At 46.6% G+C, this 17,940-nt stretch overlaps 1 protein-coding gene across 1 annotated transcript in view; it reads right to left on the bottom strand.

Moving 5' to 3' along the window:
• LOC124798538 (inactive dipeptidyl peptidase 10) overlaps positions 1–17,940 on the bottom strand; it is a 1,422,769-nt gene that overhangs the window by 239,324 nt on the left and 1,165,505 nt on the right. Inside the window, exon 8 of the mRNA XM_047261988.1 lies at positions 4,808–5,022. Within this exon, the coding sequence (XP_047117944.1) occupies positions 4,808–5,022 (215 nt within the window). The remainder of the gene's footprint in view (positions 1–4,807; positions 5,023–17,940) is intronic.

Here is a 17,940-nt window from a genome sequence, read left to right as displayed (position 1 = left end):
ATTTTGATTACCTTCCATAAATATTCTACAAGACTGATGTTGGACGGTGTGGGTGGCCAAATCGTTCGCTACAAGTGTCCAGAATGTTGTTCAAACCAATCGTAAACAATTGTGGCCCAGTGACATGGCACGTTGTCATTCCTAACAGTTCCATCGTTGTTTGGGAACACGAAGTCCATGAATGTCTGCAAATGATCTCCAAGCAGCCGAACATAACCATTCCCAGTCAATGATCGGTTCAGTTGGACCAGAGGACCCAGTCCATTCCATGTATACACAGCCCACACCATTATGGAGCCGCCACCTGCTTGCACAGCGCCTTGTTGACAACCTGGTTGCACGGCTTCGTGGGGTCTGCACCACACTCGAACACTACCACAAGCTTTTACCAACTGAAATCGGGACTCATTTATCCAAGTGACGGTTTTGCACTAGTCTAGGGTCCAACCGTTATGGTCAGAACAGTCGATGATGTGCTGTTGGCTAAGGCACTCACGTCGGTCGTCTTCTTCCATAGTCCATTAACGTCAGATTTCTTCGCACTGTTCTAACGGGTATGTTCGTCATATGTGGCACACTGATTTCTGCTGTTATTTCACGCAGTGTTGCTTGTCTGTTGGCATCGACAACACTACGCAGACGCCGATGCTCTCGGTCGTTAAGGGACGGCCATCGGCCACTGCGCTGTCCGTGGTCAGAGGTACTGCCTGAAACATGGTATTCTCGGCACACTTGTGACACTGTGGATTTCGGAATGCTGACTTCCCTAACGACTTCCGAAATAAAATGTTGCGTGTGTCTAGCTCCAACTACTGTTCCTCGTTCAAAGTCTGTTAATTCCCATAGTGCGGCAGTACACGTCGGAAACCGTTATACATGACTCACCAGAGTGTAAATAGCAGTTGTATACCTTGTATATGGGATGGAACAGCCATCTGTATAGGTGCATGTATCCCATGACTTTTGTCACCCCAGTTTACTGTAGGATGCAGGATTTGCGTTGTAGTGGTCTTAGTGTCATGACTTGCCGTCGGTTGTCGACACTGGTACGAATGGTTGAAACACAAGCATCAGTGTGCATTGCGGCTGCAGACGGTCAACATGGATCTGGACAAGGTGAGCAGGACTTTACTCGTGAAGATGTTTCATGGGAGCAACAGCAACAGTGCTACTGGTCTTCGCGATGTCGACGCTTTGAAGGAATACGGAGAGGTCCTCTTTCATTACCGGGGCTGAAGTACATGATCGGAAGTTCGAATTAATTGGCCATTTGGGAATTCCTCCTGGGAGAGGCCGCAAATTGTTGAGGATACTATTGTTACCGTGGCTCAGAATGCTGGGCGCAACGTGTGATCTCCAAAAACTGCACAAGCTTTGTCACGACCTCACATGTTTCGGGCACCGGTAGCGGAATTTCTGGTGCGATTTCAGGCTGTCGGGGATGCAGATGGTTGTCACAGTGAGCAACGTCTGTTACCTGGAACGTAAACATTGGTCGCAGTTTAGAAATGTTAGCGGCTCATGTGGGAATTAAAACTGCATTTCTTTCAATGGTTTATACGTCATATCCCTAACGCATATCCTCACCAATATTTTCACAGAGTTTTATTGTCCTGTACCTCTCGAGCAGTGTACTTGGAAAAGCAGTGGAACGGAATGGATAGTGTCTCAAAAAGAGGTTGCAAGATTAATATCAATAAACATAACACAAAGGCAATGGGATGTAGTTGAATTAAATCAGGGGACGCTGAGGGAATTAGATGAGGGATGAGACACCAAAAGCCGCGCGGAGCGGCCGCGCGGTTGGAGGCGAAATGTCACTGACTGCGCGGCCCCTCCCGCCGGAGGTTCGAGTCCTCCCTCAGGCATGGGTGTGTGCGTTGCTCCCACCATATGTTAGTTTAAGTTAGTTTAAGTAGTGTGCAAGTCTAGGGACCGATGACCTCTGCAGTTCGGTCCCTTAAGAACTCACACACATTTGAACACACACATTTGCGGCACCAAAATTAGTAAATAAGTTTTGCCATTTGGAGGCCAAGGTAACAGACGTCGAGTGAAGTAAAACGGATATGAAATGCACACAGAGGATAAAAACAAAGCGTGTCTGAAAATTTGTTAACATTGAATATACATTCGAGTGTTAGGAAGCCTTTTCTGAAGCGATTTGTCAGGAGTATAGCTTTGTACGAAAGTCATACGTGGTCGGCAAATAGTACAAGCACAAAGTGATTTAGAAGCTTTTGAAATGTGGTTCTGCTGATAAATGCTGAAGATTGAATGGGTGGATTGGATAACTAGTGTAGTAACAAATTGGGGAGAAATGAAATTACGGCAGAAGCGACTAAAAGAAGGGCTCGGTTGACTATATTTATCCGAACACATAAAGGAATCGTTTATTTCGTAATGTAGAGAACTGTGGTTAGTGATGGAGGGAGGGGGGGGGGGAGAGATGATAAACGTTTTTGAGGGAAAACAAGGCAAAGTGTTCAAGTGGAAGTGGAAGTACGTTGCTGTAGCTGTGAAGAGATGAAGACACTTGTGCAGGATAGTTTCGAGTGGAGAGCGGCATCAAACCGGTCTTCGCACTGAAGGTCATCTAATCTATAGCGACAAAAACAAAAATGTAAGACAATACGTTTTCACGTCTCAAGGCCAATGAACGAAACACCAGTAGTAATTTCCTGTGACAGGTACGTTCGTAACCGGTTAGCTAATGAGATAAGAGACGACGCTAGGGAACAAACTAAATGTTCAGTATTAGACTGTTACGTTGTTTACAGAGTCTCTTGCTTAACTGATTGTCCTGTCCTGCGTTAGTACAACAACAGTAGTTACCATTTACCATTACTGCTGCACTAGTTAGAAAACTAGAATGATTTACTGTAACTCTGGCGTCAAGAAGGAGTGGGCAAGAGGAAATATTGTTTCACATGTTTGTTCCTGTAGAATGTACACAGTTCATCTCTAGATACCGAAGTCTGTTCGAAAATATACCTAACTGTTCTTCTCTTCAAGTACTTCGTTTATTTGCTTCACTGGTGTTTTTGTTCTCGAACTCCACATGGCCGGAGGGAAAGGGATGGTGGTAAGGGTGAGGGATGGCCTTCAACTATGGTGTTTCAATTCAACTAGTTCTGAAATACTCCAAGATATTAAAAATTATATATTTGTACAATTAGCATTACAGTGTCTAATTTTGTATCAGTACGGAGAATGTGACACGCCCATTGCCCAGATATCTGATTTATTTAACACAGTATGTTAAGGGACGACATGATCTCAATGTCAAATAAATGGCACATTTGGACAAATGGTTCGTCATAATCTCCGCTCTATTTCGTGATAAAGTTTTACTATGGTTTCACAATAAAAGACTAGTTTTGAATTTTTAGTTGCTTTACTAAAAAACTATTTATTAGTGATAAGTTAATTATTATTGGCGATGAGTGTTTATTTAGAGAGAAATGATTTGTGGAAGCATGTGGGAGTTGTGATGTTGGTCTACGTGTGGCACAGTAATGGGGGTAGACAGGGTGGACACAACATGACGGTTAGCATCCATACTGCGGGAGGCGTGGTGGTATTACAGCACATAATAGTAAGAGGCTGAAAATCAGAAAATCTTATTACAGCTCATTCGCCTTGCCACAAACAAAGTGCAGTCACGCCAGAGGTAGATACAGAACCAAGGTATAAGCGGTATGTCGCAATTGGGACAGGCCTTGGCATGTTGCAACACCGCGCTGAGAGAGGGGGGACGAACTCAGCAGAAGATGGCATGGGACAGAAAACCAATGGAAACGTGACACGTATATTCGTTATCTTGTACGAGATGTCGGAGGAAACTGTACCTATTTCGTAAGAACCAGTATCAGAAAACCTACACAGCAGTTATGAGCCTGTTAAGCGAAAATAGTAGAATAAGGAGGACACATACAGTCATTACGAACCGAGCATCGTGTCATAGTCTCACGTTAACTCCCTGTAAATAGTCGAGCTCTCTAGCTCTCAAGGAGTTGATGGTTGGGATCGATATCATTCACAGTAATAGCACTCGATTTCATTATTACGATATTGTGCGAATCTATGTCCTAGATACTTCAGAACAGTCAACGGAGCAGACGAAGATGTACATGAGATGACGGTCTTTGCGCTGATGAACTTCATACTGCTCGCCACCTACTACTGCTGATGGAGAAGCTGTCTGTCATCCAAAAACACCATATCGTCGAGTGCTGACAGCACCGAACTTAAGCGTGGAAACCGGCAGCAGGGTCTTGTGGCGTCGACGTTCCTGTTCAGCACTTTAGGCATCTCCAGGTGCTGGGACGTACCAGACCAGTAGGAAGGAGATCACCCGACCACACGACTTCCAACACCACATCGCGGATGGGTCATCAGGCATCACCAAAGAATTTGGCGTGGGGTCGAGCACAGTCGAGCGGCTAGTACGTTGAACATTCACATGGGCCTCCAGACGAGGAGATGAGTCGGCAGCCGTTAGCGGGAATCCAACATGCAGCTTAAGGTGGCACCGGGCATAAGACCGCCATGGAACAAGATGACTGGAGACATGTTTAATAAATAACCGAACTTTGGCAATGTTTTACTAGTGCCAGAGACGCTCCACAGGTAGCCAAATATGCAGAGGTATCTTTACTCGGGCCCTCTGTAGTGGGAAAAGAGCCTCATCCTTTGTATCATGGAGGGGTGGGGGAGAGGGAGGAGGGAAGGAAATTTATGTATCGGCCGTCACTCGGCTGGAAAGTGAAAGATGTGGACAGAGAGATGGCGCGCCGGCACTCACCCTGGTAGAGCCAGTCCGGGACGCCGTTGTAGAAGACGCCGGGCTGGCCGGTGTCGGTGAGCCGCACGTCGAGGTCGGAGATGGGCGCGGGCCGCAGGTAGAGGTCGTTGTCGGCCACCAGCAGCAGCGCCGTCGAGTTGCCCAGCCAGGTGGCGCGCTGCAGCCGCGTCTGCTGCACCTTGGGCTTGTCGCTCAGCCGCACCGGGATGTGGTGGCTGCGGACACGGGCCACCGACACAGCGTTACACACCTACCACCAACTAACTGCTCCAGCTACCAGGAAGCATCCCACCGAGCCACTCACATACCACACTACCTGCACCACCATAATAACCGCCCCCTACCTACATCTACATCTACGTACATACTCCGCAATCCACTATACGGTGCGTGGCGGAGGGTACCTCGTACCACAACTAGCATCTTCTCTCCCTATTCCAAACAGAACGACGGAAAAATGACTGGCTATATTCCTCTATACGAGCCCTAATCTCTCTTATCTTTGTGGTTTTTCTGCGAAATATGACGACAGTAAAATTGTACTGCAGTCTGCCTCAAATGCTGGTTCTCTAAATTTCCTCTGTAGTGATTCACGAAAAGAACGCCTCCTTTCCTCCACAGACTCCCACCCGAATACCTGAAACATTTCCGTAACACTCACGTGTTGATCAAACCTACCAGTAACAAATCTAGCAGCCCGCCTCTGAATTGCTTCTATGTCCTCCCTCAATCCGACCTGATAGGGATCCCAAACGCTCGAACAGTACTCAAGAATAGGTCGTATTAGTGTTTTATAAGCGGTCTCCCTTACAGATGAACCAAATCTTCCCAAAATTCTACCAATGAACCGAAGACGACTATCCGCCTTCCCCAAAACTGCCATTACGTACTTGTCCCACTTCATATCGCTCTACAATGTTACGCCCAAATATTTAATCGACGTGATTGTGTCAAGTGCTACACTACTAATGGAGTATCCAAACATTACGGGATTCTTTTTCTATTCATCTGACAACTTGGGCATAGCCAGTCACACTGCGTCCTATCCTTCTGACACTCCCAGTTATCCTTATGACTACCACCTTTTCCTGGTAGTCCAAGATTGCACATATATCAAAGTCCAATTTCAATATACACTGGCGGAAAAAAGTCGCAACACTAAAAAGTAATTAATGTAAAATAATGAAATTTCGGGAATACATTTTTCTAGCTAACATATTGAAGCGAATAACGTTGTACGATGACAAAATGGTTCAAATGGCTCTGAGCACTATGGGACTTAACATCTGAGGTCATCAGTCCCCTAGAACTTAGAACTACTTAAACCTAACTAACCTAAAGACATCACACACATCCATGCCCAAGGCAGGATTCGAACCTGCGACCGTAGCGATCGCGCAGTTCCAGACTGAAACGCCTAGAACCGCTCGACCATACCGGCCGGCTATACGATGACAGGTTAATGTAAGCGGGAGATAATCTATGTTAATGTAAGCTATTGCAAAGGTGAAATACTGGTACATTAACAACCTACGTAAGGGCCAGACTGTTGACTGCAGTTTCGAAACGTGCATCCGTTGTGTTGTACAGGTGCTGGATCTAAGCTTGCTGGTTTGGCTCCAATGGCTGTTGCAGTTGGACGGTGAATACAGGATCAGTTAATGCTGTTTCTGGATGATGCTGTAGTTGTCAGATGACGACCCGTATGTACTCTATTGGAGAAAGGTATAGTGATAGAGCAGGCCAAGACAACACGTCGACAGTCTGTAGAGCATTTGGGTTACAGCAGTGCTATTTGGCCAAGCGTTATCCTGTTGGAATACGCCCCCTGGAATGTTGTTCAGGAATGGCACCACAACAGGTCCAATCACCAGATTGACGTACAAATTTCCAGTCAGAGTGCTCCCGCTGTCTTACTAAATCGCGCCCATAGACCGTAACTCCAGTTGCAGGACCAGTGTGTCTACAAAACAGACAGGTTGGTTGCAGGCATTCAACTAACCTCCCCCTAATCGACACGGGGCCATCACTGGCACTGAGCAGAACCAACTCTCTTCACAAAACACAACAGACATCCATCCTGCCCTGCAATGAGCTCTCGCTTGACACCACTGAAATAGCAAATGGCGGATATTTGGGGTCAGTGCGATGCATGCTACATGCGTCTGGCTCCCAGATCGTCAAATAAATGACTTGTAACAGTTCGTTGTGTCATTCTGGTGCCAACTGCAGGTCAAATTACTGCTGCAGATGCAGTACGATGTGCGAGAGCTATAGGCCGAAACGGTAATGCTACGTGGCCGTTCGGAGTACCGTCTTCTTGCCACCATATATTCTGTTGACCACTACTGCCAGTATTCATGTACAGCAGCTAAATTCCTGCCAAATCTTTCTACGGTATCGCAGAAGGATAATGTGGCTTCTCGTAGTCTTGTTACGCGATCTTGTTCAATCTCAGTCAGGTGTTGATAACGGCGTGTTTGTCCCCTTAAAGGCATTCTTGACTGATATCAGTTCACCACATCCAATCTTAAAGGTGAGTAACGCTCAACGCCGTTACAGCGTGTATTTTGAGCGATGATGAGTTGCATACTCTGATAGTGGAGCTACCAGCGCCAGTCTTAGGCGACTGGCGCGGAATTTAAACAAGACGTCATAGTTCAAATGCAGAAGCACGCCTACTTACTTTCGTTTATGTCGCAGAACGTTTTCTTGGTGTCATGATTTTTTCCATCATTACATGACGTAAAGTACGTGGACAGCTACGCTACGTGATCAAAAGTATTTCGACACCACCAAAAACATAGTTTTTCGTATTAGGTGCATTGTGCTGCGACCTACTGCCAGGTACTCCATATCAGCAACCTCAGTAGTCATTAGACATCGTGAGAGAGCAAAATGGGGGGGGGCGCTCCGCGGAACTCACGTGGTCAGATGATTGGGTATCACTTGTGTCATACGTTTGTACGTGAGATCTCCACACCCCTAAACATCCCTAGGTCCTCTGTTTCCGATGTGATAGTGAAGTGGTAACGTGAAGGGACACGTACAGCACAAAAGCGTACAGGCCGACCTCGTCTGTTCACTGACAGAGACCGCCGACAGTTGAAGAGGGTCGTAATGTGTACTAGGCAGACATCAGTCCAGACCATCACACAGGGATTCCAAACTGCATCAGGATCCACTGCAAGTACTATGACAGCTGGAGAGAGGAGAGAAAACTTGCAGTTCATGGTCGAGCGGCAGCTTATAAGCCACACATCACGCCGGCAAACGCCAAACGACGCCTCGCTTGGTGTAAGGAACGTAAACATTGAACGATTGAACAGTGGAAAAACGTTCTGTGGAGTGACGAATCACGGTATACAATGTGGCGATTCGATGACAGGGTGTGGGTATGGCGAATACCCGGTAAACGTCATCTGCCGGCTTGTGTAGGGCCAACAGTAAAATTCGGAGACGGTGGTGTTACGGTGCGGTCGTGTTTTTCATAGAGGGGGCTTGCACCCCTTGTTTTTTTTGCGTGGCACTATCATAGCACAGATCTACATTGATGTTTTAAGCACCTTCTTGCTTCCCACTGTTGAATAGCAATTCGGCGATGGCGATTGCATCTTTCAATACGATCGAGCAGCTGTTCGTAGTGCACGACTTGTGGCGGAGTGGTTACACGACAATAACACCCTTGTAATGGACTGGCATGGAGAGAGTCGTGACCGGAATCCTACAGAACACCTTTGGAATGTTTGGGAATGCCGAGGGCCAACACAATATTGAATTCCAGCATTACCGATGGAGGGCACCACGAACTTGTAAGTCATTTTCAGCCAGGTGTCCGGAGACTCTTGATCACCTTTCACGCTAGTGAAGGCCATATATGCATGGTCTCTTCCGAATGTCCTTCTGACCAAAAAGCAGTTCTAACAGTGGGAGTTCAAAGGTTTTTTTAATCATGCATTTTGCGTTCTTGTGGAAATGTTTCCATAGCAACTTTCATGCACTGACAAATATTTCTTCACATCTAACTGAGAAGTGAAGTAACAATAATCATAAATTTAGCTTTAAATTTTTTTAATTTGACTAAATACTTTATTAAAAAATTTCATCCTCTATTGCACTGCCTTACGAGATGTATTTCTAGAAACACTGTAACACGTATTTTTTCGTTTGTTAATTCACTTAACAGACAGATACTTTCAAGAAGCCTTTCATATCGTACTTCACCCCCTTGGGTGTGGAATTTCGGACAATCCCTTCTTAAAAGATGCCTACAATATAAGATCTGCACCCCATCCAAACTTCAAATTTCTATCATTAACGGTTTGGGGTGGACGATGATGAGTCGCTGAGCCTGTATGACCCTATTTCATCCACTTAAGGGTTTGAATTTCCAAAAACAGTGACGTAAGTGTGTTTTATTTCTAATAGAGAAGCCAAATTTAAATGTTCATAGATTTAACTTTAAAATTGCTTTCATGATAAAATATTTTCATAAAAAATCTCAACCCCCTATTTCACCCTTTTATGAGTTCAGTTTCCAGAAGCACTGAAACACGTATTTTCTTATTTGTAACCGAGAAGTCAAATACCAATGTTCATAGATGTAGCTTTAAAAATACTTTAGTAGTTATCTAATAATGATATATTTTCAGAAAAAGCTTTCGCCCACCTCTTCACTCCCATAGGGTTAAATTTCCAAAAATACTGAAAGACGTTGAGCCGTGGTAAAAATTGCTGTTTTGAAGAACGCGCCACAGCACGTAGTGTGAAGCAGTCGCCCTCCGTTTCTGGCGGTGGCGCCGCTGTGGCAATCGCAGCTTTGGTGTCTCCCTCTGGTGGGAAAGGGGAAAGGTTGCCTGTTCACGTGCATTTAAGGGGCGCTGTGAGCCTGGGTGAGATCCCTCCAAAACCCAGGCGATCATTGTAGGCAAAACCACCCCTTCCTTCCGCCTCCTTGATTTCTATCTTACCATCTATGGCCATCCTATCACCCTCACTCCCACCCTTAAGTACCTTGGCGTCACCCTCGACCGTCGCCTCTCCTGGACTCCCCACCTCCGGTCAATCCAAGCCAAGGCACGCTCCTGACTCAGTCTCCTCAAGCTCCTCTCCGGCCGTACGTGGGGTCTGGACCCCTCCACCATCCTCCACACCTGTAAGTCCCTCATCCGCCCTATCCTTTGTTATGCCCATCCGGCTTGGATCTCCGCCCCCCTCCTACCTTTTATAAATCCCTCCAAATCCTTGAACGTCGTGCTCTCCACCTCGCCTATCGCATCCGTCTCCCCTCCCCCACGCGGATCCTGTACGATCTCATCCCCTTCCCCCACCTCCTCCTTTTCCTTGAAAGGATACGGATCCTGTACACCTCCCGCAAACTCGATCCTCCTCACCCGCTCGTCTCCCCGATCCTCTCCCACCCCCGCCTGCTGCCGCGCCTGTATTCCCACGTCCCGCCCGGTCTCCATCTCTCCACCCTCCTTACCCCCTCCCAGGGTGGATTCCGCCAGCTCCCCCTCCCTGATGATGTCCTCCTCCCCTCCATCTACCCCTCCTACCAACTTTAATCCTCCCTCCCTCTTCCTGTTTCTGTTCCTTTGGGCACCCTCCATCCCTCCCCTCCCCTTTTCCCCACTTCTCCCCCGGGCCTCCCCTCCCCTGTCCTTCTACTCCTCCTCCTCCCCTCTCCTCAGCCATTGGCATCTCTGTTCTCCCCTCTCCACCCGCCGTCACCCTTCTGCCCCTCTTGGCAGGTCCCCGGACTCGCACATGCTACGTGGACTTTCGCGCGCCGGAGATCATCGCCATCTGTGTCTCGTGTGTGTGACGTCGTTTAGTGTTTTTAGTGTCCGCCGTCACGCTTCTCCGTCCACTTGTGCCATCGGATTCATCAGTGTTATGTGCGCCGTGTCAACGTGTTTTCAGTGTCTTTCTCGTCGCGTGTGAACGGCTCCGTGTTTTTTGTGTGACTGTGACCACTATTTTTTGCCCGTCACTATGTTCATTTTCATTCTCCATTCTTGTACTGTGATTGTCAACTCTACGGCTGAAGAGCGGCGTAGCATGCCGCTGCCAGCCTCCCTGTTTGTTCAGGTGTTAAAATAACTATAAAGTAAAAAAAAAAATCTGGGTGAGTCTGGAGTCAGTCTGTCTCTCGTCCGCAATTGTCAGGCAGTTAGTGTCTGTCTGTCGTTCGGAGTGCTAGTATGTCTGTCGTTGGGATCAACCTTTAAAGCCGGCAGAATGAGAGTCTTTCCACTCCGCCAGTAAGAGAACTCAGCGAGTGGTCGTTCGGTCGGGGCTTAGTTCCTGCATCGGAGTCTGCGCGTTAGGCAGCCAGTCTGCTCGAATTTGCTCAGGCAATGGTCATTGGCGGTTGGATCTATCGGTTGGTCGGTCGCGCACTGAGACACAAGATGACTTGTCCGTCTTGAGCGTCGGCGATGTGAGGTCGCCACGTGAGTCCAGTGGGCCGCGCCGTGTAGCGAGGGGTAGTGGCTTCGCGGTCGACACGAGGGCAACAGGAGTCAACCCACGACATCGGTCTGGCCGGTGCGAGCTGCGACGCCTTGAGACGGGAGATCGGCGCGCCTTCCTGCGTCCGTTGAAGCGGCTGGCAGCGGACCGTTCGGGAGAGCGATTTGGAGGTGCTGCGCCAGGTCTTCTCGAGAAATCGCAGTTTATTAGAAGTTAAGTGATTGGTGATATGTTGTTTCATTTAATCTTGTTAAATTCTACTTGTTTTCTTGGTGAAGTCACCAGCCGTCTTGCTTTCGGGTCGTCCCACCACTCTTCTCCGTTTGCCCATCCGCGGGAAGGGGGTTGTTTATAAACTGGGTGGTCAGTTTTTCCCTTATGGGGCAGGGGCGGGTTAGAGCAACGGGCGGTTCTGGTTGTTCGGTAATCTCCCTATCAATCTACCGTACGTTAGTAGCTGCCTCTGTCATGTTTGTCGGATTTGGTGTGTTAACGAATTTATTGCTTGGAGTGTAACGGACCAATACCTGAAATATGATTTGATCTTGCCTATGATCTTGAGAGGCGGTATCTGGGTACTGTAGAGCATCGTAACGTGTTTGGCCAACCTTGTAGAATTTTATATAAGATGACATTTCATGGGCTTTTATTTAAATGCTCATTTTAGTATACAAAGTTGCCGCTCTTTCACCGTAAGACTTTTCTTAGAAAATCAAGTTGCACATTCGGTGGCAAAGTTAATATTTTAATTTTTAGTGTTTTGTACCATTTACATCCCTCCTACTGGGGTGCACAGTTTGTGTGCTTGTGTAAATTGTTAAAAAATTTAGTTTAAAGTAGAATGGTGTGTTGCAGATTTGCTCCAGTGTATTCTTTCAGAGGCTGTTGCGAGCGGTCGTAACTACGGCTGTGTCAAAAGGGAGCGGCAAGGTTCTCCACCCGAAAGCTCATACAGTTAAAACTTGTTTCTTTCTTTGTAACTTGATATTTAGAGGGTGCTTCCTGGTTATAATTTTAAGTATGTTTTTTTTAATGCTTTCAGGCAATATTAATGTGAATAAGATTCCCATTTGTCAAAAGGAATTTGCTTATGATTTCAACAGTTACTGCCTGGCAACTACTTCCACGCTTAACTAGTGTGATTGAATGTGTTAATGTTCTTAATGAATCGCTAGTAAATAAAATAAATTCTTAAGAATATTCCTTGAAAATAAACGATGGTTCACACGTTTTTTTTTTATTTCCGACCGAGAAACCAAATATCAATTTTCGTAGGTCTAGCTCCAAAACTGCCTTAATAGCGACATTTTCCAACAAAAACCTTCATCCCCTATTTCACCCCTTCGGATTGGAATTTCGAAAAATCCCTTCTTAAACAATGTCTACATTATAAGATACACACCTTCTCCAATTTTCAAGATTCCGTCCTTAGGGGGTTGGGCTGGACGACCATGAGTCAGTCAGTCAGTCAGGATATTGCCTTTTATATATAGAGATTGGTTTATTTAACCTGGCATCTCAAGGGCCATCAGGCTCTCACTTCGGTATAACCAGGCGTTCTACGTGTTTTTCAATACATTAGCCATATTGTACTAAATTTAGAAGATAAAAGTAACATTAGTACAGGCAAAACACCAGAATCCACAGTTCTTATTTGTACGTTGTAAGTACAGCACTAATCAGAGATAACAGTAAAGTGGCTTTTTAATTATGACAGATTGCAACAGTGGACGTAAGGGAAGGGATGAAGGACGGAGGGAGAGAGGAATGTGATAACACACAGTTAACGAATGTTAGGGAATAGAAGGTGGCGTGACTCATGGAGAAAGGGAAAGAGAAAGAAGCGTAACTGGGAGACGACAGAAGCACTGGCTTTGGTATTTGACACGTGGGAAGTTGGCCGTTCTCACTAATTCTGTGAACGGGCTATGAGGATGACAGAAGGAATTTCTTCAACTTCTTCTTAAATATACATGAAGATGGTATCTGTGCTTTCATAATAAAATATTTGACCATCTTATTCTTCTGTGCGGATGCACTAATAGTACCCGAACTCTTACGGGAATCGGCAGTAAAGCCGCGAGTAATGAGTATAATGGGCAGGGGCACTGTGAATATAGTGCGGGACAATAAGCTGGGTATGTGGGTCTCACGGGAGGCGTGCCAGCGATAAGTCCCTGCAGTCGCACTATCCTTTGTGTCCTCGGTGGCTCAGATGGATAGAGCGTCTGCCATGTAAGCAGGAGTTCCCGCGTTCGAGTCCCGGTCGGGGCAGACATTTCCATCTGTCCCCGTTGACTTATATCAACGCCTGTATGCAGCTAGGGGTGCTCATTTCATTGTAATTTCTTCTTAAAAGTAGCAGGGAGAAGTGTGCAGGGCAGCATGTTCCAGAGTCGGACAGCAGCGATAGCGAAGTAGTTTGCAAATGTTTCTGATTTGTGAATGAGTGCAGCTAGGATATTATAGGGTGGCGCAAATAGAAGTGACGCGGACGAGTGGATACGATTGTACGTGAATATAAGCACATAACCACGCCCCATGATGCGCACACCTTATATTCGCGCGCCACATTATCCATACCGCTTTAGAGCGCAGTGCGGTCTATGTCAGTGTGAGTGGAGCAGCGCAAAGAGTACGATAGTACTCGACAGTGGAGCAGCGGATGTTCGTTGTGGGAACTGTGTGGTCAGTTATTTGCTGAGAAGTTCAGTGGCGTCATGCAACTCTTAGTCCGAAAATGGCGTCAGAGAGGATTTGTTTTGAAGAAGTCAAAAAACATTCCGAAACGCGCGCGCACACAATAAAATGTAGCTGGAGTTCACCAGAAAATGCTTCAGAGTACTACCAGATAAACCAGTCGCCTGTCGCAAGACACTGACTTATCACGTCGATCATGCAGACGAATACTCCCCCTGGATCTGCACATGCATCCCTACCGAGCGTCTGTTGATTGAGAGTTAAAACCAGCAGATGCTCCTCAGAGCCTCCAGTTGTGCGAGTGGCTGTTCACTGAGATAACAAAGAATGGCCTGGACACGGATCTGTTGTTTATGTCTGATGAACCCTGGTTTCACCTGAGTGGTTATCTCAATTCACAGAACCACAATTTCTGGACAGCGGAGAATCCGTATAACTTCCACGAAACACCTTTGCATGATCAGAAGGTTAGGGTATGGTGTACATTGTCTGCACGCCGCATTGTTGGCCCCATCTTCTTTCACTAGACGCCGACTGCGGCGCTTTACATGCCGACATTTTGAAACCATTTGTGGCAGCATTAACGGATGAGAAAAAGACCTACACTTACTTCCAAAAAGGATGGAGCAACTGCCCATACAGCTGGCCGAATCGTGGACACATTTATACAATTTTCACGCCTGACAGAACTGTTAGCAGAGGTCAGTCTGGCCGCGGCCTTAGCTGGTCACACAGGTCACCTCATCTGTCAGTGTGCGGTTGCTTTAAGTGGGAAGCCCTCAAATCTAAGGTGTATCGCAACATCCCTCATAGTTTCCAAGAACTGCACCGGAACGTTTCGGACGAGAATGCAACAATTCCAGCAGCACAGCTTCGACCTGCCTTCAGCAACTCTCCGTCCAGGGCCCAGAAATGCCAAGAGATGAATGATGGTCACTTTTAACATCTGATACAGTCAGATTACTACCGTATTACTTCACCTCTGCTGTGTTTCTTTGTACGCTGGAACTTTGTTCTTCGGGCCACTTTTATTTGCCCAAACTGTAGCTAAGTGAGACTTTGTGTTTATTTTATGAAGCCGCCATACGCGTTTAGTCTCGGAAGCGAGGTACCGGGGTGCACGCGCACAGAGGAGCCGGTGAAGTAGAAATAACGTGTCGTAGTCCCGCGACTTGAATTGCGGCAAGCACAGTAATTGAGCGTATGAAGCACCGACATGGTCATACCGAAACAAGCTTTCATGGTGAGCTCTAAACGTCTTGTGTTTTCACCACTTGTACCATGTCGAGTTAAAGCACAACAATGGAGGTTCGGAAGAAGGAGAGATTCTAAGAATTTCCGCTTCACATCCTGTGGAAATGTGTTCCGAAACTTTTTAAGGGCATAGAGGCAAACGGAAGTCTTCAGCCACATGGCGACACTCTTCTCTACCATGTTTAAATATTATTCCAAAGTTACCTCCGTGTTCTTCACAGCTTTTCGATATGGCGTTGGGATACCGTCAAGTGGAATGGGAGACAGTTTATGCCGGAATTTTGAAGTCATTAGTTTCCGACAGCGTCAAATGGAAGGCAAATGATCGCGAAATCCTGACTTATTAATTTCTGATGGGATACTAAGACTACTTGCGATTTATTGCATTTAGTATGAGACTCAGGGTTTTCTACCATGTTAACTCTCAAGACAGATCATTCATCTGGCAATCGCGGTATTTATACCTTCAGGCATGGCACCTAGGTAGAGCTGGAGGTCGTCGACATGGGAATGACGTGCGCAGGAAAACAAAACCGATGAAATGCGATTGACGCACAAGGAAAACAAACGTGGGCCTATGACTGAACCTTGTGGTACTTCGTAGGGAAAATGTTTCCAGTACGATTTCTTATTCCGACGACAACACTTTGCTTTCCGTTTATCAAGTACCTTCCACATACTTCAGCGCACTATCCGACAAATTTAACTATTGGACTTCTCTGAGCAGTACGTCAAAGCTATCAGTGTCAAAAGCTTTGCTGAAGTCTAGTAATGTCAGTATTGCGGCATCACGGTTATCCAGGACACATTTCAGGCCATAATTAACGGAGGTAATCCTATTTGAAAAATTCAAAAATGTTCTCTGGGATGTATTCTTTATTGTATTGTTCACCACAAGTTCGCCAGAAACTCCCTTACCGATTTACAAGGCGATCTGTGAAAAACTGTCTCCGAAAATCGTCCATAGCGAGGAAACAATTGGGGCCATTGTGGCAGCAAGTAATTTCATCGACGGCCTAACAGGCATTGTGGAGATTATGAACGTGCTCGAGCTTGAGATCACATCAGCCTATTAAAACTTGTGCACAAAAGCGGACGAAAAGCGTATCGAGCACACAGAGTTGCGTATGACAGAAGCTGCCAAAGAGGCCCCCAGGATCACCATGGCCACGAAGAAGATGGAGGAGGACCTCCTTTGGATCGCGAAGGATTTCTATGGGTTCCAGGGATTGCCGATTAGAGATATGCTTAACTTAATTACAAACGATGTAACACAAACTTTGACCGCGTTTATCTCGAAACCCCCACATAGCCATTATGCAATAACTTTAAAAGTTTATTTTTGTTGCACGCTTTTTCTCGAGTTTGTTCCATAGGATTTACATGAGGCGAATTCTGTCGCCGCGACATAAAAGTGAGCTCACTATAATGCTTCTCAAACTACTGTAGCACGATTCTGGCACCGAGACACAGACAATAATACTGCTTAAAGATGACATTGACGTCGGGGAAGACATAAAGCATGAAGGAATTCAGGTGGTTCGCAGCTGTCAGCGTGTCTTCGATTACTACCACAAGCGCAATAGAACGTGTTCAATACTATAATAGTAGTCCCACCAGCCTGCGTCCGTGGAGCATTGGACGTTTAAAGCCGCCGATCACGTCGATGACTGCGTTTGTGGAAACGACTGTCGGTCAAGTGTTTAGCAAAAATGTGATTTATCCGAAGAACTAACACGTTTCCATTTGATCGACGGTCTGTTCTCGATGGTCTCGTGCCCACTGCAGTCGTAATTGGCAATGTCGTTGGGTCAACATGTGAACACGTAGCGGCGATCTGATGGGAAGCTCAGTGTTGAACAATGTACAATGAACGGTGTTCTCCGAAACACTTGTGCTTGCATCACCACTGTGCAGAGATGCCACAGATCGCCATCTCTCTTACTTTACAGAGCAGACAAACCTACGAACCCCATGCTCTGTGAAAAGTCGTGGTCGTCCAACTATTGAGTGCCTACTGGTAGTTTCACTGTCTGTCTGCCTCTTTACGTAGATACTGACGAGTGTAGCACGTGAACATTCGACCAGTTTCGCCGTTTGCGAGATGCTCGTTCACAGGCTCTACGTAATAATTATCTGCCCTTTGTTAAAGTCGCTTATCTCGGTGGATTTCTCCGTTTGCAGTCCATATCTTCGTATCTTCGGTAGGATGATCTCCCGTCCGTGTCTGCTCCGCAACACCACCAGGCGGCATCCAACGTCGGCGGGGTCAGGGATTTTCTCTACCTCGTGATGGCTGGGTGTTGTATGCTGTCCTTAGGTTAGTTAGGTTTAAGTAGTTCTAAGTTCTAGGGGACTGATGACCATAGCTGTTAAGTCCCATAGTGCTCAGAGCCATTTGAACCATTTTTGAACCATCAACGTCGCGGCGAGCAGTGGTCATAATATTTTGCCTCATCAGTGTGTATGACATGAGAACACACCACGCAAGTGGGATTGTTCTCTCTGCACCCGTGTTTCAGTTCCACCCTGGAGAGGGTAGTGAGCTGGAGCAGCATCATGTAGTTGTCAGATTACTCTTCGTACCACCAAAGGAACGTCTTCCATTAGGGCAGGCGCGGTCACCCGCTGGAAGTGCAGACTTGCCTCTCATCTGATGCATTCTGGAAGGATGGCTGGTCCCACGGGGCAGCCGCCAATGA

This window comes from Schistocerca piceifrons, chromosome 5, assembly GCF_021461385.2.
Source record: "Schistocerca piceifrons isolate TAMUIC-IGC-003096 chromosome 5, iqSchPice1.1, whole genome shotgun sequence".
Lineage (NCBI taxonomy): Eukaryota > Metazoa > Arthropoda > Insecta > Orthoptera > Acrididae > Schistocerca > Schistocerca piceifrons.
Note: the sequence above shows the minus strand (reverse complement) of the source record. Positions and strands in the feature narration are given on the sequence as shown.